This window comes from Biomphalaria glabrata, chromosome 8 (assembly GCF_947242115.1).
Source record: "Biomphalaria glabrata chromosome 8, xgBioGlab47.1, whole genome shotgun sequence".
Classification (NCBI taxonomy): Eukaryota; Metazoa; Mollusca; class Gastropoda; family Planorbidae; genus Biomphalaria; species Biomphalaria glabrata.
This window is the reverse complement of record NC_074718.1, coordinates 39,003,996-39,031,096: the sequence shown is the minus strand read 5'-3', so window position 1 is coordinate 39,031,096 and position 27,101 is coordinate 39,003,996. Positions and strand designations below refer to the sequence as shown.

Sequence of the window (27,101 nt, the reverse complement as noted above, 5' to 3'; positions counted from 1 at the left end):
GCCAATTCCACTTTAAATCTATGCCTATTCCACTTTAAATCTATGCCTATTCCACTTTAAAGCTATGCCTATTCCACTTGAAAGCAATACCCGCTCTCGACATCCCATGATCTGTTGACTACGAATGGCAATGACAAGTGACGTTTTAACAGGCTTAAAGTTAATCTCGCAGCTAGGACTGTTCCAAACAGATTGTCCACACCGAGTGAAGGGACTTTGCGACTCTCTTTCAATACTTCCCTGTTTAACTTGAAAAAAAAAAGCATTGCAAGGAGACACTCTGAAGGAAATGGTTTGAGCCCATAACGAATTGTGAAAGATGTCACGCAGGGACACAGCGTGAGTAATCTGTTATTAGTGAATGGCATTAACTGAGGAATTTTAGGGTTGCACTCTACACACGTGATGTTACCCAAGGTCGAGGTCATTAGACAGCTGGGACTGAGCTCCAGGTTGTAAAGAGTTAAAACTTTTTTAAAAATAAGAAACAAACTAAGACATTTGTAAGTAAGGCCGCAACAGAGGGTGGTGATGTATTATTAATCACACACATATATATATATATATATATATATATATATATATATATATATATATATATATATATATATATATATATATATATATATATATATATGTGTGTGTGTGTGTGTGTGTATATATATAATCCCTATATATTTTCTCGAAATCACGTGACATATCTAGATTACACTTGTTGCTAATAACAATGGACGTTGGTCCGGGTCGAAACGAATCTTACAATTATTCACACAGCCTTCGTCACAGTCTAAATAATTGCTTGGCTTTCTGTCTAGTTAACTCAGACCCTGGCAGTGGTCAGTAATATTTGTTTGTTATAAAGTCATTATTAAATCTAACAAGATGATACAAAGAAAACATTAAAAGAACCCATCTCTTTGTGCTATTTGTCAACGCCTTAACACCCACGTGAATGTAACGCGAAATTATACGAATTACTTTTTATTTCAATCTGCGAATTCGGACTGTCGAAGTGGACCCGACAGTGTTGTCCAAGTCGACTTAAAAAAAATTTTTATGAAAAAAAAAAAGATTAACAGTAATGAACTTTTATTTTTCTTTTACCAATTACTTATGTTAACGAAAAATATAAGTTCATATATTTTAGAAAGAAGATTTTATTTATATTACAAAGTTTGTATCAACTAGCTCTGTCGGTCTGGTAAAAAGTTTGTACACGTTATTTCTCCAGCACCAAATCTCGGATGAAGCAGAAATTTTGTACAGTTATTTCTTTTACCTGACTACACAATAATCAAGAAAAAATAACTAACCATTTGGTATTTAATTATTTTGTTTGGTATCTCAAACAAGGGAAAGAAATTGTACTTGACTGAAGTGGTGGTATAAGCTGAATAAGTTCCCCTTTTTAGGTCGTCGACTGAGTCTTAAAGGGAAACTTCGATGGTTAATCAAATTTGAGTTATTGACATATTTGAATTCTGCGTAAAAAGTTGTAATAGTAAACATTTTACCATTTTTTATTTAAAGGCTTAGAAACATTTATATTTAATAAATTTGAAAGTAAATTCTTGACATCTGTGACAAGTAAAAAACTCTCTGTCAGAGTCACTCAAATTTATCACAGCATTAATTATTATTTTTCATTGTTTATTTATTTTATTTTAATTATTTCCCCATCCTACCCCTAAATTCTTCACCCGCACCACCGTTCCCTCTCCAGGCTAGACTTAGTTGACCACATTGGAGATAGCTAGGCCACGTCTTTCGATTTATCTTCCCTTGACCGGGGCAAAGATACACACAGACTCTTTGATCTTATCGGCAGGATGTCTGACAGCCGCAGTGGACACCACCTTGTGTGGAATGCAAGTCACTCCTCCCCCCCCCCTTCTCCTACGTCTCTCTTTGATCTAGGAGATTACTCGAGTCAAAGTGCCTCTCGACATACCAATGTGTGACTCCCATCGCAAGTCTAATTCACCCACGTGTAAGATAATTCTTAGCCTAGGACATTTCCTGTTTCCGCCCACATTCTCCAGGCCTTTATATAAGGTAAATTAAATCAGGCCAGACTCTCTTTCATTCCTCATTCGAGCTGAGCTATCGAGTCTGGACTGCTTCATTTATTCTTACTCCTAGAGGAATACCTGGTGGTAAGCCGAACTTAATCATAAGTTCCATCTTAATTACTCTGTGTATATTTCCATTGGATTTTATGTGTAGTTTATTATTTCATTTATATTTAATTAGTGCATTGTGTATTTCTCACTGTCGTAAGTAGAAAACATGAACATGGCTAATGTATATTTTATGTATTGCATTAATCTATTAATGCTACGTTGCTCAATTGATCATTGATGCAACCATGTATATATTTGTACACCTTATTTTATTTCCTTTATCTCGGTTGACAGCCCTGATAATTTTACTATCGCACTAATACTGCGCTTAGAAAGGAGATATGAGTTATCTCCCCTGTATTGAATTATCTCCCCTGTAGCCATTTCACTCTAACGAGAGCTGCGCCGCTTGAACGGACACCCTCTCCATTCAAGCGCGCTCCATTGTTCTCGATCGACGGTCATATGTAAACCTACCGTCAGGGTCGCTGACCACCGCCCAATTCAACCCCCCCCTTTTCTTTCTCTATCCACCTGTGTTGTTTATTTGAGATTATTATGTCCCCTTCTATGTACATTTTATATTATTATTTCCCCGTTTATGTACATTTCTATATTGCTACTAGCAGCCATCTATTTTCCCAATTCCATTTGTCGTCATCTCCCCATTGTGCTTTAAAGCAATGTTACCAATCTGACGAATGCACCTCAGTCGAGGGCATCGATAAGATGCATGAGAGACATGTCCTAACTTGTCTTTATTTATCCGCAGCCTCCCTCAGGTGTCTGCCTATCTATTTATTGGATCAACGATCTATTTACCTGCCTATTTATTTGCTATCGAGAATCACCTATTTATGTGCTGAGTGCTATTCAGCACTACACTTTCCTACTGAGATCGGCCTATTTGCTGTTCAGTGTCTACACGACACTACTCAACTCTACTACTTGGTGCTATCGGCATTGCCCGCCTATTCGACAGCCCACCCGTCATCTTATTAGGTGCGACGTCCCTATGGACGCAGGTCTGTGCGAGACGTCATAGCTACGCCAACCCTCTGCAACTCACTGGACATATCCTGTCAACTACGCTGCCCACGGCAGATCAGTTCTGCCCGCAGTAACCTTGTGCACACGGTAGCCGGCCACCCGCCCTACTGTGCCCACTACAGATATTGGAACTTGGGATTGAGACTCCACAAGAACTATATCACTGGCGTCCCTCTATCCGCTAGAGCGCCACCTCCAGCTGCAGAACCTCAAGCCAGGACACAGCCAGCTGCGTTATCAACAGGAAAACCAGCTAAGTCAGAGGACAAAGTGACATACTCTCTTATTAGGTGCAAGAGTGATGATTAAATCTAGTATTATTTAGAGATAGATGCGAATCCTCCCCCTTTTTATTCTTATATGTATATTTATGTAAATAAATATTCTTCATTTTTAAACTTTTGTATGTATCTTTCATTGCTTGTCTCGTTGCGTGTCTGCTCCCGATTTATATGCTGATAGGTTGGTGTGTGATAGCTTTAAAAATAATCATCCCCTAGACATTAAACGCGCCAAACACACGTTACATTTCCCCACCTGTCACAACATCTCAAAAAAAAAAAAAACGGGTGCTTTGAGATTTTGTTTTTAGGTTAGGCATACGTCACTTCCATCAACTATACTGAAAAGAAAACTAGATTTAACCAATCGTATCGTTTCATTCTTACAGGCTCTTGGTCTTAGTGACGGCCTATTCCAGAGCTATGGTACAGTTATAAATACATGTATAGGTAGATCTAAAAGCATTAGGATAACCAACTCGAGAAAAAAAGTAACATTTTCAATTTTCATCTAAGCCTCTCCTTTTCCAAAGAAGTAAATAGATCGTGTGTCTGACTGATTCGAACAAACTGGTCAGTGTAAGGCTAGTCGAGACTACGTGTAGTCGTCCATGACAAGACAACCAAGCGATAGTGTTTGTTGTGTGTTGAGTGGTCTGGCGAGAAAATACTGACTGCCGTGGTTAGTCAAGCATGTAAAACTACTTTTAATACGCATTTTTTCTTTGCTTACAAGATCCTAGATCTAACTGCATAGACGAGAATGGTATTCTTTTACGAGAATGTAAACTTTGCTGTATGGTCTCCCGTTATACAATAAGTCAATATATTAAATTAGTAGGCTAGTGTGACGTCACATAGAAATCGGTGAATGTCTGACTGTTTTGGATACGCAGGAAAATTACGTCAGAAAATTATCAATTACTTTACTAGAGGGTTCATTGGTTTTTTTACTGCTGTGGCTACTCAATACCATTGTCGCTGGTAAGCGTGTAAGTTCGCTGTTCAAAAGATTCTTCACAATGTAGTTTCTATAGAGTGTGAAAATACTATTTGTTATTTAACATACAATCTTTTAAAAGAAATTAGTTGATTGAGCTATGACTGAGATATGATTGATCAATGACTTTATGTGAAGTCAGTAAAACATTTCCAGATCACAGTGAGACAATGGACAGACATAATTTAGAGATTTGTCCAGGACTGGTCAGGTAATCCCTTGGTCAGATGGACACTGAGAACCTAATTATAGGGTTACGATCAGCGTGATGGTCTGGAAGTAATGTGTTTGTGAGTGTGTGTGTGTGTGTGGTGAGAATGTGTGGGTGTGTGTGTTTGAAGAAGCGACCAGTAGTTGAAAGTCATAGGCTGGAGAGGGTGGCACACAAGACAGTCAAGAAAAAAAGAAAAAGAGTGAGAAAAAAAAGAATAAAAAAAAAGAATAGTAGAAGATTAAGTAAGAAAGAGAGAGAAAGAAAGAGAGAGAATGAAAGAGAGAGAAAGAAAGAGAGAAAGAACAGATTGATAAATAAACATTAAAGAAAGCACTAGAATAAGTTTCATTATTTTTTAAAATTCTGGTCATTAGCAATGCGTTATAAAAATAAAAGGTATGAAACTAACCATACCTATTAGTAGTAGTCATTTTACAAAGCTTATATCAACTCACTCTGTCTGTCTGTCTGTTTGGTTTTAATATTTTACACATTTTTTCTCCCACTACCTGTTCTCGGATCAACTTGAAATGTTGCACAATTATTCGTAGTGGACGACAATACATAAATCAATAAAAATATTTACCAATTAGTGAACCAATTAGTCGTAATTAGTTAATTTTGTTTTATATAGAAAAAGATAAGATAAAAGTACAGTATTGAAAAAAATGGCAGTAATTGTGCAGTGCTTTCCTTCATATAAGCTTTTTTTTTTTTTTTTTTTGCTTATTTCATAATGAAATCTCATTTGTTGAAGAAAGCGATAATTACATGCCTTACAATTACAACGCGAACAGAGATTGAGAGAACAAATGGGCGTTTTCTTCGTTCTATTTCTATTATACAAATCAAAATTCGAAGACGATATGATTAAAGTAGCCCAAGAGGTAACCATATCGAACTCTTATGGCATGACGTTGCATTTATTGCGAGACCCAGAGGTCAAGTGGGTAGTTTGTGTTTGAACAATAAAACTCTGAGACCCTAGAATCACGTAATATGTGCAAGAAAAGTCACACTAACCTATATAAATATAGAACAACGAGTGTCTGTATAGTTTTATACATAGCCAACAATTCTCTGAGGGAAGAGTGAAAACAAGATGGAGGAAAGTGTGTGTGTGTGTGTAAAAGTGATTGGTTCTGGGGGTGGTATGGGTTTGGGACAAAAGGTCCCCTTTTATTGCAATAATTGACTTTTTTTATATGTCGTGTTAGACATGATCGAACGAGCTGACAGGGCCAGTCAAATATTGATCTAGCCCTCAGCGGTGTTGATAATTGGGACATTAAATAACAGCTCTACTTGATTTCTGCTAAGAGGCCCCAACAGTGACGTCACTTCCTGGAGATCATAAACAGGACTTATTTCTACGTCCATTTTAAGCCTCGGTTTATTTTTAAGTCGCTAAATCAATTAAGTCCTAAATAAATCCGTGAACTATCCGCACAGGCAAAACTTTCTAATGACTTGATCAGATTTTGTTTTTAATTTTATAGTTGTCACCAAATTTTACAATCAGAGGCGTTGCTGAGGCTGAGGATAAATAAGGGAGCTGGAGATAGGGGTAGCATCATTCGATGGGGTATCACCCATAAGGAAGAGCTTCAAAACATTGAAATCAATGTGTCCGTCCCATGTATAGGATGGGAAAGATTCAGTCATCGTTAAAGGGCGTTAATCCATTTCTCCACAACATCGACTCTGACCAATGTGAAATCGATATGACAGACACCTTGTGATTCAACAGTCAATGAAGACAACCTACGACCAGCAAGATGTCTTGTCATTTGGGTAAGACAAATGTCTTACTTGTCTAAGCAACGTTCTTAAAGGAAGCCACACTAAATGACTTTATTGCGTCACACCATTCAACAAGACAACTTGAAGTGTTAGCCTGCGCTAAAGTGAACATTGCAAGAATCACATATGGAACAAAGGAACATTGCCGCAATTTGGGCTGAAAAAGGAACGAAGGTGCAATGTAAATTGTAAGGCTGGTACCTTAGCTCCACTGCTATTTACATATTATGTTATAAGTGCAATGTTTTATTGATACTTTTCATTCAGGAATTGTTTTGGCTTTATAGTCATTGTCATTACACTTGTCATTACACTTGTCATTATACTTGTCATTACACTTGTCATTACACTTGTCATTATACTTGTCATTACACTTGCCATTACACTTGTCATTGTACTTGTCATTACACTTGTCATTACACTTGTCATTACACTTGTCATCACACTTGTCATTATACTTGTCATTACACTTGTCATTACACTTGTCATTACACTTGTCATTACACTTAACATTATAATACGTCTCTTCCTTGTCACCTATCCCTTAGTCTGTTTGACCGTTAGGGCGACACACAAGATCTTTAGACCGTCTTTCTCCATTCCTCTGTCTTTTTTTTGTGTGTGTATAGAATCTCTTTCAACTTACATTCTTAATAATATAAAAAAATAATAATTTGCGAATTGCTTATAACAAAGAAGAGATTTAAACATTTCTTTAGTTTTGTTTCTTCTAGTTATGCAGACGTATTGTAGCCAGGGATGGCAATTAATGAACTCAAGTTTATTCGACTATATATTATATCTATATCTTATGACGAAAAATTGTTTCAAGGAGTTTGTATATTTATCAATCAGGTCATGTGTTAGGGTCAGATGTTGGATAATTTTCACAATTTAGCTATGGTAGCCCAGTTAGCCCCAGTAACACAGATATCTGTTACAATAGCCGGTCACTCTTCCATTATCTCGTCCATATTCTGAGATAAACAAATTTGTGAAAGTCTAGTATATTATGATTACAATGTTAGAAAAGAACGAATATTTATTCTCTGGCACTTCCAGGGTTGAGTTTTGTTAGAGTGAAATAAAACTCATTGTAGTCAGTGTCCACTGAGGAATTTTAATAGTGATGTGGCATGTCTGTAGCAGTACCGCCCTTTGACAGTTAACGAAAATCCTCTTAGGTACGTTAGGGCCTTGAGTGAGGTCAGTTGTCATTATCCCCTTGTGAGGTCAGTTGTCATTATCCCCTTGGTGGATATCATCATGATCTTTGCGTTCTTCGTGGAACATCGGGCCTCAGTAAATACACGCCGCCAGCCAGGGTCTCTTGCTAGTTTTTTGATGACTTCCCAACTATTTCCTGTCCGTTCGGCTTCATCTAGTATACTGCGCCTCCATGTTCTTTTTGGTCTTTCTCTACGTCTTGTTCCCTGGGGGTTCAATCTTAAGGCCTGCCTAGCTCTGTTGTTTTTTTTTTTTTCAGGGTGTGACCAATCCATCTCCACTTCCTCTCTAAGATCTGCTCCTCTATATTTTTATGTCCACTCATCTCCCACAGTTTGGAGCTTCTACTTTTAGCTCATAGCTCAATCTGGTCGTAAAAGTAAACAAACAGGAGCTGAGCTTAAAAGTTATCCTTTCTTAAAGCTAGAACAGCGCGCGCTGGATAACAGGTGATGTCTCATACATCTTCCATGTCTGCCTCCTTGCGCCAGTGCAAACAGATACGGTGGCTTGTCCCCCCAGCTACGTAGTTAGTACCCCACATCTCTCTATGTCTAACCTCCCCCTACCCACCCTAATTGTCCTTAGTATCATCCTGCATACAGGTCATTACACGCATCCCTTTTGTTTAACCCAGTTGCATTAAAAAAAAAAAGGGAGCAAGGGTGGATAACTTTGTTGATTTTGTTGCATTCTCTCCCCCTGATTTATCCACGATTGTGAACCAGGAAACAGACAAAACGATCACTCCTCACACGATAATTTGCTTTCTTAGCCTGGCGCTAGTGGTTCTCAATCAGTACTGTAAACATTAACAAATTAAATTACATTGTAATAACTTAAATATGCATTACTGATTTGAGATATCTTATAAATTACAGACGTTCCTACGAAAGAGAAGATAATTGCGTCGTACGCAATGAGGAAATTACTGTTAGTCGTAGAACGACTATGGTTCATCTCGAACACTTTTTCACGTGGAGCCCTATTTTGGAGAGACACTCCCGTCCACATTGATCGTTGGTTAAAGTGGCTTTCGCTTTGGTGGTAGAGGAGCCTGCAGCATACTCGTAAGGCACGCTTTTCTTCCAGAGCTGAGACCCATGTTTTTTCACTGTTCATAGCTTTCTTAGTCACCGTCTCTCTCCATCTAGTGCGGTCTAGGGCTATGTCTAACCAATGGTCAGTATCGATTGTCACTGTTTTTTTTTGTCCTACACATATTCACGTGTTAATCTACTCGTGCATGCCAATGAGAGGCTTCAACTCTACTAGTCATTGTTTTTTTTCTGTCTGATACAGGCAATTCGTTCAATGCTTTAATAGCAGTATGAAAGAGCGAATTTGAAAATTTGAAAGTTTTAAATTAACCAAAAGTTCTTAAATCAAATTTGTAGGTAAAAAAATAAATAGTTTTATGTGAAGACCTTGACTTATATGTTGTACATATTACAATTTCTTAATATAAATTTAAAATAAATTTTTCGACCGACACCAATTTTTAATATCTGCTATTCTTTGCAGTTGTCAATACACCCACAACTTAAGATTCGTTGCTCTCGAAACATGTCTCGTTTTACGACTATCATAAAGCAGATTAACCTATTGCACAAAGCCGGGTCTGCGGTCGGCTTTAAAAAAAAAAAGCCATAGACATTAATCTCCCTTTGGTCTGGGGTTGCCGTTCATTCTTAATGACCTACGGCAGAGAAATGAGTATTTATTGACTTTATGGTCGCCGGGAAGATTCACTCCTAGATAAACACCTACAGGAATTCAATGGAGATCGAATGGTTGACAACCTTGCACTGGGCCAGATAAGACGTTTAAATATTGGCTATAACTATTTGTCTTTTTGTTGTTTTTTTGTTTTACGCTCTCTCTTTTTTGATCAGAATTGTTTCGCCACGTTTTCCTGGCTGTGTTTTGTTGTAGATATCCTGATTTTATTTACTCTCTTGACAAAAAATAAATAAAAAAATGGCCTTTATGCTTGACAAAACTTTGGCATAGTTTCTTGCATTCATGTGGTGATTTTAAAAATTAAACCTAATTGGAAAGGTTACTACTTGAATCAAACACGAGCCTGACAGGGACTTGTCCATCTAGTACTCTTGTTTTTAAAATAATTTAAAAAATATAAAAAATACTTTGCAAAGAAAAAGTTATCTAAGGGGAAGAAATATATATTTATAGCTATATATTTTCATACTGTTACATTTATTTCAAACAAAGCATTAGGGTTTATTAAAAGAAATTTCTATTAATCAAATAAGAACATAAAGCTAAAATGTTATTTAACCTTGGTTAGGCCAATAATAGAATATGCATCCTCAAGAAAACATTAAGAAACTGGAACATACACAAAATAGAGCAGTTAGATTCATAACGAATGAATATTCACATTTGACTAGAGTAACACCCTCACTAAATTTAGAAAGCCTTCAGGACAGAAGACTCAAAAGTAAAGTAGCAATTATACATAAAACACTGAACCATAATCTTCAAATACAAAAACAAAATGTAATAAAATACTCTGAAAGACACAAAGATAAAGGCACATCCCTCGGCCCCTAATGCTAGGACAAATTTGTACAAATACTCCTTCTTCTCTAGTGCTATTAGAGCATGGAAAGGGTTGCCTGAGCTAGCCAGGAGAACCAGTGACTTAGCAGAATTTAAGTCATTGGTTAATATGCATGACTAAATGCATGACGCGTAGGACGTAATCATCTTCTTTTTTGAAGTAACGTCTGTATTATATAAGATTTCCCTTAATTACCATTAATTAATTATCTAATTAATAACATTGATTATGGATTCATTTTTTAGCAGCAGTGAATAATTGTGCAACGTTTCAACTCGATCCAAAAATAGAAAGTCGGAGAAATGACGTGTACAGAAAGACCTAGACCCTAGATGTTGCCTGGTATTGAAACACGCGCAAAGGAAGATGAGTTTTGAAAGATAGATAATTGTGTATGGATACTAAGATAAAGGGCCCGATGTAAGGCAGTGCAAGGCTGAGTGGCCTCCCATGTTCCTCCCTCACTCGTTTATTGGGCCTCCAAATTTCAAACAAGTACATTTTTTTGTAAACAAAATATGCACATTAAACATAAGCGAAAATAAGATTTAATGACAAGTACTCTTTTTGTCTCTTCACAAATACGACATGTTGTAATCCACTATAATGCAATTAAAGGCAGTTATATTGAAGTTTTAAGAGGGTAGGGGCCTCCATTAAAATCCTCACCAAAGCCTTTACTTACTAAAATCCTGCGCCACTAAGATATAGATAACAGAGTTTTGACATTCGAATATACTGTTTCTGTGATTGTTTTAAGAATTGACATAAAAATGATAAATCTAGGTATTCATGTATCATGTTAGTAATATCCTCGTATGGGACCCTCAGCCTTCACTTTCTCTGGGGGCTGACTATATGACCGAATCCATCATGTATGGTTCAGGGGACATAACAACCTCCTCAATTACTTCCCCTTGTCATGACCGATCAATGTAGCATTGTTAGAAAAAAAAGGGGGAGGCCAGTTTTGGCGACCGACAGATAATAAAGTTACTCACACCCCTATTCATTCATACTTATTGGTTACTATTTATAGATCAAGAGTCTCAATGACATGGCTATTAGAATCTCTCTCGTTGTTCGTATTGTGTAAAACTAAGACCATAAATGAATTTAAGAGAAGTGAATTACAAGTGAATTACAATTTGGCGTCATTGTTCTAGTTCCTTCGCTTCGTTCAAGTCGTTTTCATCAGCTAGAGTTGTCCAGATTTAGAAGTCAATAGGTGGCCAATGAAACGGTCGTAGAGTGCCATTTTGATTTAAGATAAAGGTTATTTGGCTACTCTTCTGGCCCAAGAGTGACCAAGAGTGGAGTGTAGAGGTTTGAAGTAATGCTAAGAGATTACTGGAGTGGTGGCTTCTTTCTTTGAGATAGGAAAGTTGTTGCTGTTATTTTACTTCAGGTCAGGGGTTGGTCTAGTAGTTTCTGTGTTTTAATTCAGGTGATGGTCTAGTACTTTCTGGTGTTTTAGTTATGCTGTGTACACGGCACGGCCCGGTCTGGTCCAGTCAACCGACATGACCGTCTACCGTTGTGAGCCCTCAGACAGGACTGGGGTGAAGAGCCCCATGTCCAGGCCTGGTAGTTAGATAAAAGCCTTTCTAACCACCAACAGGATAATGGCGCCTATGGCGCCGACGCCCTACTGGACTTCACTGAAGGTGTTTTAGGTCAAACGATGGTCTTATAGTTTCTTGTGTTTTAGGTCAGGTAAAGGTCTAGTAGTTTCTTGTGTTTTAGGTCAGGCGATGGTCTAGTAGTTTCTTTTGTTTTAGGTCAGGTGATGGTCTAGTAGTTTCTTTTGTTTTAGGTCAGGTGATGGTCTAGTAGTTTCTTGTGTTTTAGGTCAGGTGATGGTCTAGTAGTTTCCTGTGTTTTAGGTCAGGTGATGGTCTAGTAGTTTCTTGTGTTTTAGGTCAGGTGATGGTCTAGTAGTTTTGTTTATTATTCTTCAGGTCATATGAGATGGGAATATCAGTTTATATTTAGTGTAGAGCCATATTCGTTCAGGTTTTTTTCTTTTTAATTTTCTGTTAATTTTAGTTGTTTTTTTTTTCAGTGTTAGTGAGGATCGTATAACATCCACAGAAGTAGGCCTACCTTTATTCTGGGTACGATTATAATAATAATGATCAGTCGTTTGTGTTTAGCGACTCTTCTATGCTCTTATTACATAATTAATTCGTTTTTTTTTATATAACCTTAAAAAAAGAAGCACCTTCCGATACTAATATTCTTATTTTAGGAATCGGACAATAAATGTTCGAATGTAAACAATGTTAAGGACTCTCTAATAAAATATCACCACTGCCAAAGTTCCCCTTTCAGACAATGCGATCTATAGGTCAGATGATGTAAAGGTTATTTGTTTCTGTGGCCCACGCTTGACGAGAGTGTCATGTGGCCGCACAGCGACCAACCGCCTTTACCACTCAGACACCTCGCAAATATTGAGGTTGCTCTATAATCTTCCTCTACCAACTACATAATAAAAATGTGTGCTACGAGCGAAAGAGCTGAGAAATAATTAGATACCACAGTGTTAAAATGTGCATCAAATGTATTGTATACCTTTTCAATTGCATAACTTATCAACAACTTTCTATTTTCTGTACATCGCTTGTATCATTCTACAATTCACAATGAATGCTCCCTTTCTTCATTTCCTAGGTAGGAAACACACACACACACACTCCATAACAGTACGGTGCATCTTTCATTTTAAAGCACTCTCAGCTATGGTCTAATCTCTTTTGTGGACCGATTGGGAGAAGCAGCGTCTGGCCCAACTTTTCTGTACTGCCTCGAGTTGGTAATAGAACTTGAACTCCCTTGTTAGGTAGCCAAGCAGTTTATGCCACTAAGTCGCACATCTCAGGTGCACTTTAATCTTCTTATCAGTGCGAGTGTTAGTGTGAAAATACATTTTAAGTTGACACTCATCAATTCATAAAAACATCATTAAAACTCATTAACCACAAGTGCACCACAAAGACATTGTTTTCCATTCTTTCCTAGCACTGGAAAAAAAATGTCGTTAATTTAAAATTCTTTGTTTAATTGTTTTTTTTTGTTTTCTTTGTTTCATTTCAGAATTTTTACGTCCGCCGAGCCATTCACAACGTCATCAACACCAGAGACCCACGCGCTCTGGAACATCTGCGGTAGGACATTTCCTTCATTCCTCTCATCTTGGTGTTTTTTGTTTGGGTATTGAAATCATTGCATGTCTGTGTTTTTTTATGGAGCTAAAGAAAATCCTGACAAGTTGTCTATTTAAAAACAAAAAAATTTTACACTTTTCTTTCAGAATGCTGGTCCATCTCTTTTTTTAACATCTCATCAATCTGGTTTAAGTTCAACATTTTCAATTTATAATCTTCAACTTTCTAAGCGCGTCTACGGCAAGACTCTTTCATTAAACCACAAACAGATAATGACATTTATAATTTTTGTTTAAAAAAAAGCATAGAACCTAATGTTTTTGCCAATTAGTTTTTAACTTTGGTGCCGTATTAATAACAATAACTATAAAATCTATTCTATACTCCCTCCCAATAGCGACGTAAAAAATTCTACAAGAGTTATCCTATGTAGTTAAATAATATTAGTACATAATAATAATTATAGCTTTTCTATAGCGCTACTTTCATGCTTATAGCATGCTCAAAGCGCTATGGTCCAATCTCATTTGCGGACCAAGGGGGTAGAGGGTATCTGGGGGGAGGTTTTCCATGCTGCCTTTAGGCGCTCAGCAAACACAACTCGGGTGTCGAACCTCGAGCCCCCTTCATAGATAACTAAGCCAAGTTCAAGCGTACTTAGCCTCAAGACCACGCTTCCCACGCTTTAAATCACGCCATGGACAGAGCCCAGAAAAGACTTCAGTTAAAATCGTATCATTACATCACAGGGTTGTTTTCAGTATTTCTTTCAGAAACTTGCAAGGCACCATTTTAATCATTATCAGTCCCACAACAAATACGTTATATATTGGACTATTAGGTTTTTAAATTGTTTTATTCATAACACTTATATTCCTCATGGCCTGGTGTAAAATACTCGTTAATTGCATGCGCCTCAAATAAACTTTAACTACCTTCCTAACTTGACCTGTTCGTTTGGTTTGGGTTCTCTGCCCTTGTGTTCCATGCCCAGGTTTAAGAATGAGTACTGTATTTCACAGATTACAAAAACCCAGTTACAACTTATGCTGTTGCCGTTGGGTCTATTTAACTTTTCGTCGTCTGTTTCTGTTTTCGACCAGAGTCCTTCTCTCGGTCTTATAAAGCGTGACCATCGAACTTCTTGTAGGCTCTCTTGCTGTCTCTTTCAGAGACCGTCTGTTGCCAGCTTCTTTCATCTATGCCAGTGAAGGCTAAATGGCGTCTGATTTTTTTTATATTAAAATATTTGTCCTTAGTAAAAATTCGCACATCTAGTTTCTTTACTTTAATTTTTTTTGTTCATTAACCTGTCCCTCATCTTAGTCTGATATTGGATTTAGTATATTGAACCAGAAATCAAATAAAAAATGAGAGTGGCTTTGAAATGTTAAAACTTCTTTCTCATTTATAAAATTTCTTTTTCATGTTCTAATTTGCCCAGTTTTATTTCTACTACCGTCTAAACAGAGCTAAAATAAAATTAACAAGTTTAGCGACAACAGTTTTTCTTCTTGTCCAATATTGTCATGTCTGAGATGAAATAATTCTGTTGACTGTTTCTTGTTATGTTTAGACAAGGTATCTCGGAGTTTGTCTCAAAGATAATGAACTTGTCACAAGAATGACTCACGGACATTAGTGAGCGCGGGACATTGTCCCCATCTCATTCCCGGACATCGTCCCAGAATTCCGTCGTTAAGTCCAGCAGTGTTTGTTTTTAATTTGCTCTTCAGTTCCCTTGTCTTTCTTCTAGTCCCTCCATGGGCGTTGAGCAAAAGGGAAAACTCTCGCCCACAAAATGCTTTTTTTTTATTTCCCCTGTTTGTTGTCATCACCAAGGCAACCAATCGCCAATCAAATCCCAGTCGCTGGGAAAGTCCTTAATAACATTGGAGTAACTTGCTTCTTCCGCTAATGGACACACACACACACACTTTATTTTGTTTCGTTTGTTTTTACTTGATCTATGCAATGTAACAAATTTGTTTGGTTCTACTTTTTGATGTTTTATCTGTGTGTCTTTGCTTGCTATTAGAGAATAACACTTTATTTCAAACAAAAGCCTTTTCTTCAAACGTTTTCAAGCTTATAACAGATTTTCTTTTTGCACAAAGAATACACGTGAATAATAAGGATGAATGAAAAGATACAAGTGTTGTTTTTTTAGGCTGTCATTATTAGAGCAGAGATATACAAAATATCAATGTAAACACACGACGTTAAAAGATTTCCAATTCATTTCTCAATTCATTGAAATCTACTTGATATCACTTCACATCTTTCATCAGCTGTCACTTCCTGTTTAACATGTCACGCAAAGTTATAACAATAGCTTCCTGGTTCCATCGATATATATACACAGACTCTATAACAAACCCTGTTATAAATGTAGCGTATATTTCTCTATTAGTTCTGTTTTAGTTTCGCTGCCATTCACGCACTATGTGCTAGGACAGCTTGTAACCAATATTGGTCATACTGTGCAACATGACTCTACTCACTGTCAAAAAGTCATCCTTCAAAGTACAGTGGAGGGAAGAGGGATCTTTCAAAGAAAAGCTGGCTGGACAATGTCCAAGAATGATCCGGTCTTTCTCTAGACATGCTGTTTAAGAAATATCAAAGATATTCAGGGGTGAACGACTGAATAGAAAGTTCATAAACATACATGTGGGTAACCCTGACTGAACAAATAAAAACAAACGAAGATTGGGAAACATTTTATTCTACAAATATCTTATTCATATCTTATTCGCTATTTTATAAGTATTGTAAAAGTTCTCTTTTATTTGTAATCGGACCTTTATTTACCTATAGCAGTGATGCCCAAAGTACAGCCCGCGGGCAAGATCCGGTCTACAACGCGGTATTATCCGGCCCACCCAAACATCGGCACAAGAGTTAAAAATGACAGTTCATTAAGTTTAAAGTATTTTCAAAAATTTGTTCCTACGTTGGTGTTATCTTTCTTTCTTCTGTAGACAGTAAAGACTCCTATTGTCCACTTCCGAACCTCTATTGCTTTATAACATGATCAGTAACTAAATTGGACCTCAGTAAAAGTAGAAAGGATAAAAGTTCTGATGCTCTCAACTCTTTCTCTCCTAACTGACGATACCAACGTTGATTCCACTAGAATGTGGTAAATAAATACGGAGAGAAAGAGTTAAAGACCAATCCTATTTCGGCCGAAGTGACACCGACAGTCCTGCAACTGGAACTCAGAGATTTACAAAGTCAGTCATCTCTGGTAGAGACATTTGTAGCGCTGCAAACTTATCATTTTATACTCCCGTGTTGCCTGCTGAAAATTTTGCAGATCTCCGGAGTCAAGCATTAAAGCTTGATCACAATGTTTTGAGCGAACAAACTTTTCCAATGATGAATCTGGCGTGACCAATGTTACGTGTAAAACCTCACGGACTAGATTCAGTGCTCCGACTTGTCTCATCCTAATCAGCCGATTATCCACAAATTAGTTTCCAATAAACTTTGAATACCTATTTAATTGAAGCAATCTACTAGATCTAGATTCACGTTTTGCTAATAGAATAGTTTCTGCGCTATTTATTATTATTTTTTTTATCGTTTCGGTAACGTGGCCCGCTACACGAGTGTCGGAAATGGAAATGGCCCGCAGTCCTAATAGCACTGGGCACCACTGACATACAGGATAAAAGTATGTGGTAAGCTTGTTAGAAATTGATAAGTCTCAATTAATTGATTTTTATTCTGACCTCTCATCAACATCAGTTGATGTCAAATAACGCGCTAATTAAAGATGGCTCTCCTTGTTACTTACTGTTTCTATATCTAGCGACTTTGAATCCTACCAGCTCAAACATGATTCAGCTTCTCGTGTTGCTTTCCGTTTAATTACTGATAAAAAGATCTTACTAAGATTTCCATCCACGGCTACGAACTATAAATAGCCAACCATTTGGTGTTTCTGGTGTACAGAAGAGAGGAAGTGTTGGTTTGATATGAATTTTGAAATGGTTTACGATTTACTTTCGGGCAGGTTTCTTAACAAAGTTAAAACGAATTACTAAACTCTTTTCCTGGTATCAGAAATTAAATTGTATTATTTAGTTCATGATGTTTTACTTTCAATATATTCATAACAACTAGTACAAATTCATTATAAAATGAGGTTGATAATGTATACTATTACCTTAAATAGATGTTTACTATTTAATTTTCTTTTAATGATTATTTTCTGATTGAAGGAATGAATCAAGTCAGCTATTTTCGGAAGAGTTTCTGCAGAGGTCAGTCAGTGATCCTAATTTGAGGCATGAGGCCATTAGTGACGAGACGCTTGTGGCTATGGCAGAGGAAACGGCCAAGAAGTTAGGTAAGCGCAAGCTAATGTTAGAATAAGGTTCAAATCGTTTTTTTTTTTAAAGTTTATAGTCAAAGATTGTGTAAGTCTGACTCTATACATATACAATAAAGTCCTCATTCACTCATCACTAATTCTGCCACTTTCAGTGGATGAAAAAAATACGAAAATTTAACTTGTTACTTTCCATGTGCTTAGAACAACGAAGCATCTTTAACGAACGAAACCGTAGCGTTAAATTTACCCAAAAAAAAAGTTTCCTGTTTCGCAATTTCGACCCCATACGTTCCTTTAAAGGCGACATATTAAAAGTAAAAGATTCAACTTCCTTCCGTTTTTAAGCATTATTTAAACTTTTTTGTGTGTGTGCGAACATTTCTCCATGGAGCCTAACATGCTTTTGTGGACATTGTTTAAAATAATAGTTGTTTTTTTTGTCCTATGAAGCCAACATTGATTGAATACGTATTTTTATGAGTAAAAAATTTAGAGAGTCTAAATGAAATGAGTGTTAAGCGTGGAGGTAAACAAATTAAAATAAAATTGAATTCTTGGGTGAGAGAGCGTTACGACGTCAAGGTGATAACAACTAAGGGGTCCAGCCAAAAGTACCATAGAACTTGTGAAATACTCAAGTATTGAATTAAGAAGCCGAAGAGAAGTCAGTGATTGTATGTAAAATTACTTTTTAGGGGGTATGACAGGGAATTAAGAAAAGTGAAACTAGAACTTTCAGTCCAGAATTATGGGTTGGTGTGTGTGTGTGGGGTCCATATAAGGAGGACGTTCTAATTCAAGTCACACACTATAAATCATGGGTCAAAATTATGTTAGGGAAGTGTAAAAATGGAGGGGGGTATGTTTTCCAAAATAAGTTTTGAGCGTTCGATGGTTCGTGTTGAAAGTATCAGAGAACATTTGAAATATTCCGATAAAGAGCTGAAAAGTCAATGGACACTCAGAGATTGTTTGTGTGTTTCTTAGGGTTTGTGTGTCTCTATAGGTTTGTTTGTTTCAGTAGGTTTGTGTGCTTTAGTAGGTTTGTGTGTCTAGGTAGATTTGTGTTTCGGTAGGATCATGTATTTTGTAGTGTTGCCTTGTTCTTCTTCTTCGTTCTCATTTTACATGTCGAAGGTTTCAGATCAGTAATCCGATATCTGAGATGAACCTCGCAATGGTTTCCAGATCAGTAATCCGATATCTGAGATGAACCGCGCAATAGTTTCCAGATCAGTAATCGGATATCTGAGATGAACCGCGCAATGGTTTCCAGATCAGTAATGCTATATCTGAGATGAACCGCGCAATGGTTTCCAGATCAGTAATCCTATATCTGAGATGAACCTCGCAATGGTTTCCAGATCAGTAATCCGATATCTGAGATGAACCGCGCAATGGTTTCCAGATCAGTAATCGGATATCTGAGATGAACCGCGCAATGGTTTCCAGATCAGTAATCCTATATCTGAGATGAACCTCGCAATGGTTTCCAGATCAGTAATCCGATATCTGAGATGAACCGCGCAATGGTTTCCAGATGATAATACGATATCTGAGATGAACCGCGCAATGGTTTCCAGATCAGTAATCCGATATCTGAGATGAACCTCTCAATGGTTTCCAGATCAGTAATCCGATATCTGAGATGAACCTCGCAATGGCTTCTAGATCAGTAATCCTGTATCTGAGATGAACCGCGCAGAGGTTTCAGATCAGTAATCCTATATCTGAGATGAACCTCGCAATGGTTTCCAGATCAGTAATCCTATATCTGAGATGAACCGCGCAGAGTTTTCAGATCAGTAATCCTATATCTGAAATGAACCGCGCAGAGGTTTCAGATCAGTAATCCGATATCTGAGATGAACCGCGCAATGGTTTCCAGATCAGTAATCCGATATCTGAGATGAACCGCGCAATCACGCAATAAAAATTAAAGGTAAAAATATTTTTTGGGAGTTACAAATCTTCTGAACAAGAATGAGAGTTTTTGTGGAGGGATAATTCTTTTTAATACTACTCCTGTTCAGACCTTTCACGTGAGTCTTATTTTAGCTCATTCTACCCTAACGATGCTAGTATTTCTCTTCCCTGGTTCATGCCATCTTGTATTCTGTTCTCAGACATGAACGTTCAGGATGTGCTACGGACCCTGGGCCAGGACTACTTTAAGGTCTGCCTTGGAGACTACGGCAAGGCACTCAGGACACTGGGCAGTAACCTTTTGGAATTCTACAGCAACATCGACGGTCTGCAAGACCAGGTAAGAATAACTTGGCTTTAAATTGTGTACAAACAAGAGAGTGCAGAAGAAGTAGAAGAAGTTCCGTCTTACAGAAAGAAACCAAGACATACTGCATGCATTAGTATATTTACAATGATAAATAGTGTTTAGTGAATTCGAAGACGCATTCAAAGCTCTAAGCATTCATACGATGATCCTTGTTACTTGACAGAGGGCAGCATAACATCAGAAAAGTCTTCAACTATGGTCAGCAATCTCACTCTTTAGCGTTCAAAGGTCCTCTAAACCACTCTCTTAGCGGTAGTCTTCACGTGTGGTCAGCACACACACAATTGCTGAAATATTTTGAAATAATAAATTTATTGTCTTCACATTTTTGTTAAATTAATATTTGAAAGACTTCGGTAGGAAATTGAGATTGATGAACAGAAAGATAACCAATAGATTCTCAAGAGTTCAATAATTTGAATATCGAAATCTAATAAATTTATGTTTTGTTTCGACCTTCTTTAACGTTGACTAAAAAAGGTGTAGGGATATTCCGATGGAAGGTGACAGTAATAACAATATATAATATTTTTTTTTTTAATATGAAAATTTATGACTTTCTTCAGCGTGTTTTATATTTGTCTCCTGTATGTTTAGTTTCACACCCATGGTTTCTAAGTCGTGTGTTAGGCGCTTTGGACCATCGTGTGGATAGTAGCAGATTCGAACCCCAACCGCTCCGTTCACCAGCATCCTTCGGGATGCCTCGGCTTGGATATAATAATTTTTTATTGCTACATTGCACTTTTAACATATTCAACAGTGTTTGCGTAAATGAATAATGAATGGAGTACCTTATGAGTGGTCTATGCGTGACCTACTTTATGATTTAAATTTAGAAACTATCGACAATGGAAAATTCTCGATAAATATGAACAACCTCACCCACTTGCAACTCTCTTATTACACACGGACATAAACACAAGCATGAACACACACACACACATATGAACAGAAACTTACACACACACACACTTAAATTTCAAAACTAGCACACGACATAAAAAATAAATAAAAGGACACCCACGATTTCCTTATCTCCCCTGTCAATACTCAATGGGACATGGCTATTTATAGCAACGGAAGCACGAACATTCTCCCACACTGAACATAATAAACAACTGGTTTACAACTTGATGCCGAGCGCACAAAGTAACTTCCGGTCTGACCATTGACCGCGCGTTATGCACAACAAAATGTCACATTGTTTTCACGCTCTGCAAAATTTCGCAGAGTGTAATATCAAGACAATACAACATTTGTGGTGAAAACGACTATTTTACTCTTTGCTGCTATGCTAAAAATAGTACACTGCAGGTCAATAAATAGACGGATCATTGAAACAACTCATTGTGGACATCTCAAACAAAAGGTTTCGATTGACCAAAAATACTACAGCTCGTCTTTTATTTGCGAGGTATGCTGTCTTTATAAGCCGCTTTTAATTGTCTGTTCCCAAGTCTTTGTATGGCGGGGTGTACTGCCTTTAAAAGCCGCATTCAAGTGTCAGTTCCAAAGTCTTTTTAGTGGGCGTACCTGTATTTTGAGGCCGCTTTGAAGTGTCAGTAATTTAGGGCGGGGCGTACATGCAGCTATAAGCCGCTTTGAAATTTAAGTGCCGAAGTCTTTATAGCGGGGCGTACCTGTATTTTTATCCGTCTATCATTAACATACCATCCACTTACCATCAACACACCATCCACATACCACCAACATACCATCCGCTTACCATCAACATACCATCCACTTACCATCAACATACCATCCGCTTACCATCAACATGCCATCCACTTATTATCAACATACCATCAACATACCATCCACTTACCATCAACATACCATCCGCTTACCATCAACATGCCATCCACTTATTATCAACATACCATCAACATACCATCCGCTTACCATCAACATACCATCCACATATCATCCACATACCATCAACATATCTTCAACATACCATTCACTTACCATCAACATACCATCAACGTACCATCCACTTACCATCAACAAACCATTCGCTTACCATCCGCTTACCATCAACATGTCATCCACCTACCATCAACATACCATCCACTTACCATCAACATACCATCCACTTGGATTCAGAGTTGTCCTTCTCCTAGATGGGTAGCCAACCAAGGGTAACGAGACCCTCCTGCCCGAAGCTTACTGGATTAGGCGCCAATTGCTCGCATTTGCCCCTTCTCCTGTAGGTGGTAATGGTTCCGCCAGGCTCAGTATCTGAATCACACGTGAAGGCCAGAAGTTGGGATGGTTGTCAGAGGCTTTTTGAGACGCATGCCGTTGGAAGCATTTTGTAGGTAATGATGGGTTTAAGACCATTACCACTTCCGGCGTTAACAACCTTGCAGAACCCTGCCGCTGCCTTGCGGCTATACCCAAACGCTGGAAAGACTTCGGGAGACAACCAAGAGGAAAAAATCATGATCTGGTGACCCTTAGGCAGATTGTGGTACACTGCCCTACAGCCTGGCAGAGTCTGCGCGGCGCTACTGAGCCCAAACTGTATTCCGTTCCTTTGGTCACATCAGCTGCGCGGGCAGGGGTGGAACTGCTGTGTGGGCGACATCGTTCTGAGCATAAACGTTGCCCAGGCTTACCATCCACTTACCACCCACGAACCATCCACTTACCACCCACGTACCATCCACTTACCATCCAAATTGTATGCACTTACCACCCACGTATCACCTACAATCCATACGCTTACCTCCACCCAATTGGAGAGATAGAGAAGTAGGATTGATTGACACAATTGATGACACTTTTTCTTTGGGTGGAGGGGGAGAACTGGGTGTATGAAAGCTTCTTTGAATGAAGGAACAAAACATGAAACACAAAAAAATACTTAAAAAAAACAAAAGAAAACAACAACTAAGCTTATACGAAGTGTAAATGCATCAATTAGTTTCAATCAGTCATGTCATTAAATATCGAATAATCTAGACCAGCAACAATAGTACTGTTCAATTAATATTTTATTAATTTTAGTTTGGCGCTTTTAGCTTTTTCACTACACTATGATCCTATCATTTATCTGGACCAGTTGGGGACATGGGAGGGGGGTAGAAAAAAGAAAGGGAGATCTGGGTGGATTTTACCATAATTGGATTATAAAAGAATAAAAAAAAAAAGAACTACCTGAATATTAACTCGAGGCTTACACCTCCTCAAGCCGACCTGCCTCTGCTAGTGTGGCACTTATAAATAGAGAAGATTGAATTGTTATATATCGTTTGTTTCAATGTAGACGCTTAAAGGGGACTAATTCCGCTTACATTACCACTTCAGTCAAGTTTAATTTCTTTCCCTTGTTCGAGATACCTAACAAAATTAATAATTACCAATTGTTGATTAACTAATTGGTTATTTGTTTTACTAATTCTTGTGTTGTTAGGTAAAAGCAGAGCCGGCCCAATGCGAAACGGATTGCGCGGTGCCCAGTCTGAGTAGGGATAAAGATAATTTCAAAATTAAGATTTTGTATTAGAAAATTCATTCATTTTTACAATAAATTCTCATTAAATGAAAGCTAGCATTGTCCTTTTTTACGTACGATAGGAACACCGAAATGACAATCAATTTTGTCTATTTCTCTAAAGATTTGTATGATATTTCAGGAGATTTTAATAATTTCAGGAGATTCCCTGGGCTTTTTTGTGTACATTTTGCAATTTCAGGAGATTTCCAGGAGGGTCTGGAAACGCAAGAGGCCGCTGAAACCCAGTTATAAGCCTATTTATAAGTTATAATGGTTTAATTGAATAATTTACACCTAGATTTAGCGCGGGGCTATGAAAGTGCGGCGGCCACTTCGGTCGCATAGGTTGCAGTGGCCTAAGACCGGCCCTGGGTAAAAGCTAAATTTCAGGGTGATCCTAGATTGGATGTGGGAGAAATATAACGTGTAGAAACTTTTTACCACAAAGACAGACAGAGTGAGTTGACAGAGTGAGTTGACAGAGTGAGTTGACAGAGTGAGTTGACAGAGTGAGTTGACAGAGTGAGTTGACAGAGTGAGTTGACATGAGCTTTGTGTAAAATATATCCCACACGCACACACATGCTTACTACATTGACAAAAACAGCATTTTGTAGCATAGCGTTAAGCGTAGCGTATTTTTCTTTTTTTATCTGCAGGTCAAGGCGTATCCTAGATTTCAAGGTCAACAGCCGCCATCTTTCCGGTGTGAATGGAAAAAAGACACTTTTAGTCTGCACTATTACTCCCTCCGCTATCAAATTCTCAGCTTCGTGGCCGGCACCGTGGAGGCCGTCTCCAGGCTGCTCTTCAACGCCGAACTGGAAGTGGACATCTCTTGCAACAGGGACACCAGCGCGCCCCACCACATTTTCTACATCTCAACAGACGGTCACACCAGCGACAGCACTGTGCATCTCTATGCTGACCACACCAACCTGTCCGCGGACCCGCGCGACTCCAGGATCGGCGTACGCACGTTTTGTGCCACGTTCCCCTTTCACGTCATCTTTGACGCGCAGCTGAACATCGTCCAGCTCGGAGCTTCCTTGGCGAAGATGATTGCACCGGAAGTCAGTGCCAAGGGGCGTCACCTGACCTCGTATTTTGACATTGTCAAGCCCTTAGTCAAGGCCAGCTTTTCCTCCATACTGTCCAGACTCAACTCAAGTTTTGTCGTTCGAACCAAGGGCCTGTCTAAAGGCAATCACAGACTTTCCGATGTGAGTATACCTTTAGAGATTGTAACATACAGAGTTTTTCATAGAGAGAGAAAAAAAACTTAGCATAATTCCTGAACAAAAAATCATTTTGCAATTCATTAGATTACTTAGACTTAGATCCTCCGTTAGGCACATTGATCGGCAAGCTGTCTCCATCCTGTAAAGATCGTTCGTCTAACTGTTCGCCTGTTGTTTAAATAATCGTTGAACTTTAAAAAAATTACGTATGTGATTAATTATGTCAAATCATTAAGATCAACAAAACAAGGTTACAAAAGACAGTTTGTGTGGAAACACAAACTCAAAATCGGCCCCCGAAGAGGTCCACCCTGGCAGGCTTCAATATTTTCAGAAAGAACATCCAAATGAAATTATATCAAAGACAAATGAGAGATAAGAATGGAGAAAGAAGGTTAACAGATCTTGTGTAGTGCCCCAACGGTCCCGCAGATCAAAGGATAGGTGTAAGTGAATGTAAAGTTAGATGTGAACCTGGCCTAACTAGTTCCCCTTTTAGACCTTGTGGTCTATAGGGCAGATGATATAAAGTTCATCTGTTTTTGTGGCCTACGGCTAGCGAGGGGGTCATGTAGCCAGCACAACGACCAACCGCCTATACTTTTCCCCAACTAATGTCAGGTACACATTAGAGCTGAGTGGATTCAGAGGCGCCCAACGATTCCAAAGCTGAAAATCTCAGTCTTCACCAGGATTCGAACCCGGGACCCCCGGTTCGGAAGCCAAGCGCTTTACCGCTCAGCTACCACGCCTCCCCTGGCCTAACTGATGTCTTGTAATTGATTTAATTGTTTTGAAAAGACTCAATCTTTTATTCGAATCCTCAAAATTAAAAAAAAAAAAAAAAAATGATTTCTGCAAAAAAAATTTTTCAGAAAAATGTTATTTATAAGATCACTATTCATTTTAAATTAGGTTTAACTTATAATGCATACTAATTAGCTTTTTCTCTTTAAAAAACTGCTTGCATAACTGATTTAAAAAATTAGATTTTTCGCTTTCAGAAAAAAAAAAGTAGCCGTTGCATCAGAACTTTGAATGGTCTAAAATATTGTGATGTCGGATTTTCAATATCTTTTCTAGTTTACGAGATCTAAACGGGACGGACGGACAGACGGACAGACGGACAGACATTTCTCACAAAACTAATAGCGTCTTTTCCCCTTTCGGGGGCCGCTAAAAATCAGGGCCTAATAATGATGTGGCGAAATGTACTAACAGCTAAAGTATATTAACCAATGCACCCTACATGTTTGGACTGTTTATATGTATAGTAGAACCACAGATATAACATATATATAGATGACATATATATATGACAAACCAAGTAATAGATAATCAGAAGTAATTAAAGACTCTGGTTTTGGGTTTCAGAGTGCATGGACTAATCCGGTGTCTTCTCTCATTTAGTAATACAGCGATGATGTGACAACATAGCGTAAGTTAGAAAACAATCACAACTATTGAAATATATAAAACGTGGGATATGACTCTAATACACAGGAAGAGCCCGGTCCATGTTATGTAATGTGTGCTACCAGTAAGACAACTCACATATAAATAGAAGTATCTCAAACCTGTCTGCCTGGGCCCCTCAGAGATAATTGTAGAAATATCAAAAACTTTTCTGTCTATACCCCTCACATAGAAGTGAATGAATTTAAAAATGATTATTAAAATTCTTATACCGGCTTTAACAAAAGTTGAAACTTAATTTTTTTTTTAGTATTACCCAAAGCCAAATTGAGACATTTTTTTCTCCGTGAGGTTTGGACTCTATGCCTAGCCAGTTGGGATGTGTTTCATTTACAGACTTCCTCCCCCACCCCCTTTTTTTTCTTTTTCAAAGCCGCGCCAGAAAGAAACTGTTATCGTAGATTTTCTTCACCTCTTTAAGAGATAAAGCTATTCCATTGATCAGGCTAGCTGTAAATAAACCCAGAATAAACTCAAGACTCCGTAATGAAATGAAAACGTAAAGGGATCCAGCGTGTGAGATTCTCGTTCCAGACCTCTGGGTTTATCTCTGACACAGAATTCAGTTTTTTTTTGTCTCTCTTTCGAACCCAGTTCCTCAGCATTGGGTGACGAGATGGTATCTCAACACGAGGTGTGCCATCGCCTCCATCTTCACGTTCAATGTTTCAGAGCCGTCATATAAACAAACACAGTGGATATTGGAGATCAAGGATCTTCATCTGAGAAGAAACAGAGGGGAGCTCTCTTTCAGGGAGATTCGAAATTAAGCTTTTTTTAAAA

The 27,101-nt window shown here is 38.0% G+C and overlaps 1 protein-coding gene across 2 annotated transcripts in view; it reads left to right on the top strand.

The window, feature by feature from the left end:
• LOC106058259 (guanylate cyclase soluble subunit alpha-2-like) overlaps positions 1-27,101 on the top strand; it is a 176,003-nt gene that overhangs the window by 89,032 nt on the left and 59,870 nt on the right. For both annotated transcript variants that reach the window (XM_056037272.1, XM_056037271.1), the window contains exons 4-7: positions 13,385-13,455; positions 17,688-17,815; positions 19,927-20,066; positions 24,261-24,824. In XM_056037272.1, coding sequence (XP_055893247.1) covers positions 13,385-13,455; positions 17,688-17,815; positions 19,927-20,066; positions 24,261-24,824 — 903 coding nt within the window. The remainder of the gene's footprint in view (positions 1-13,384; positions 13,456-17,687; positions 17,816-19,926; positions 20,067-24,260; positions 24,825-27,101) is intronic.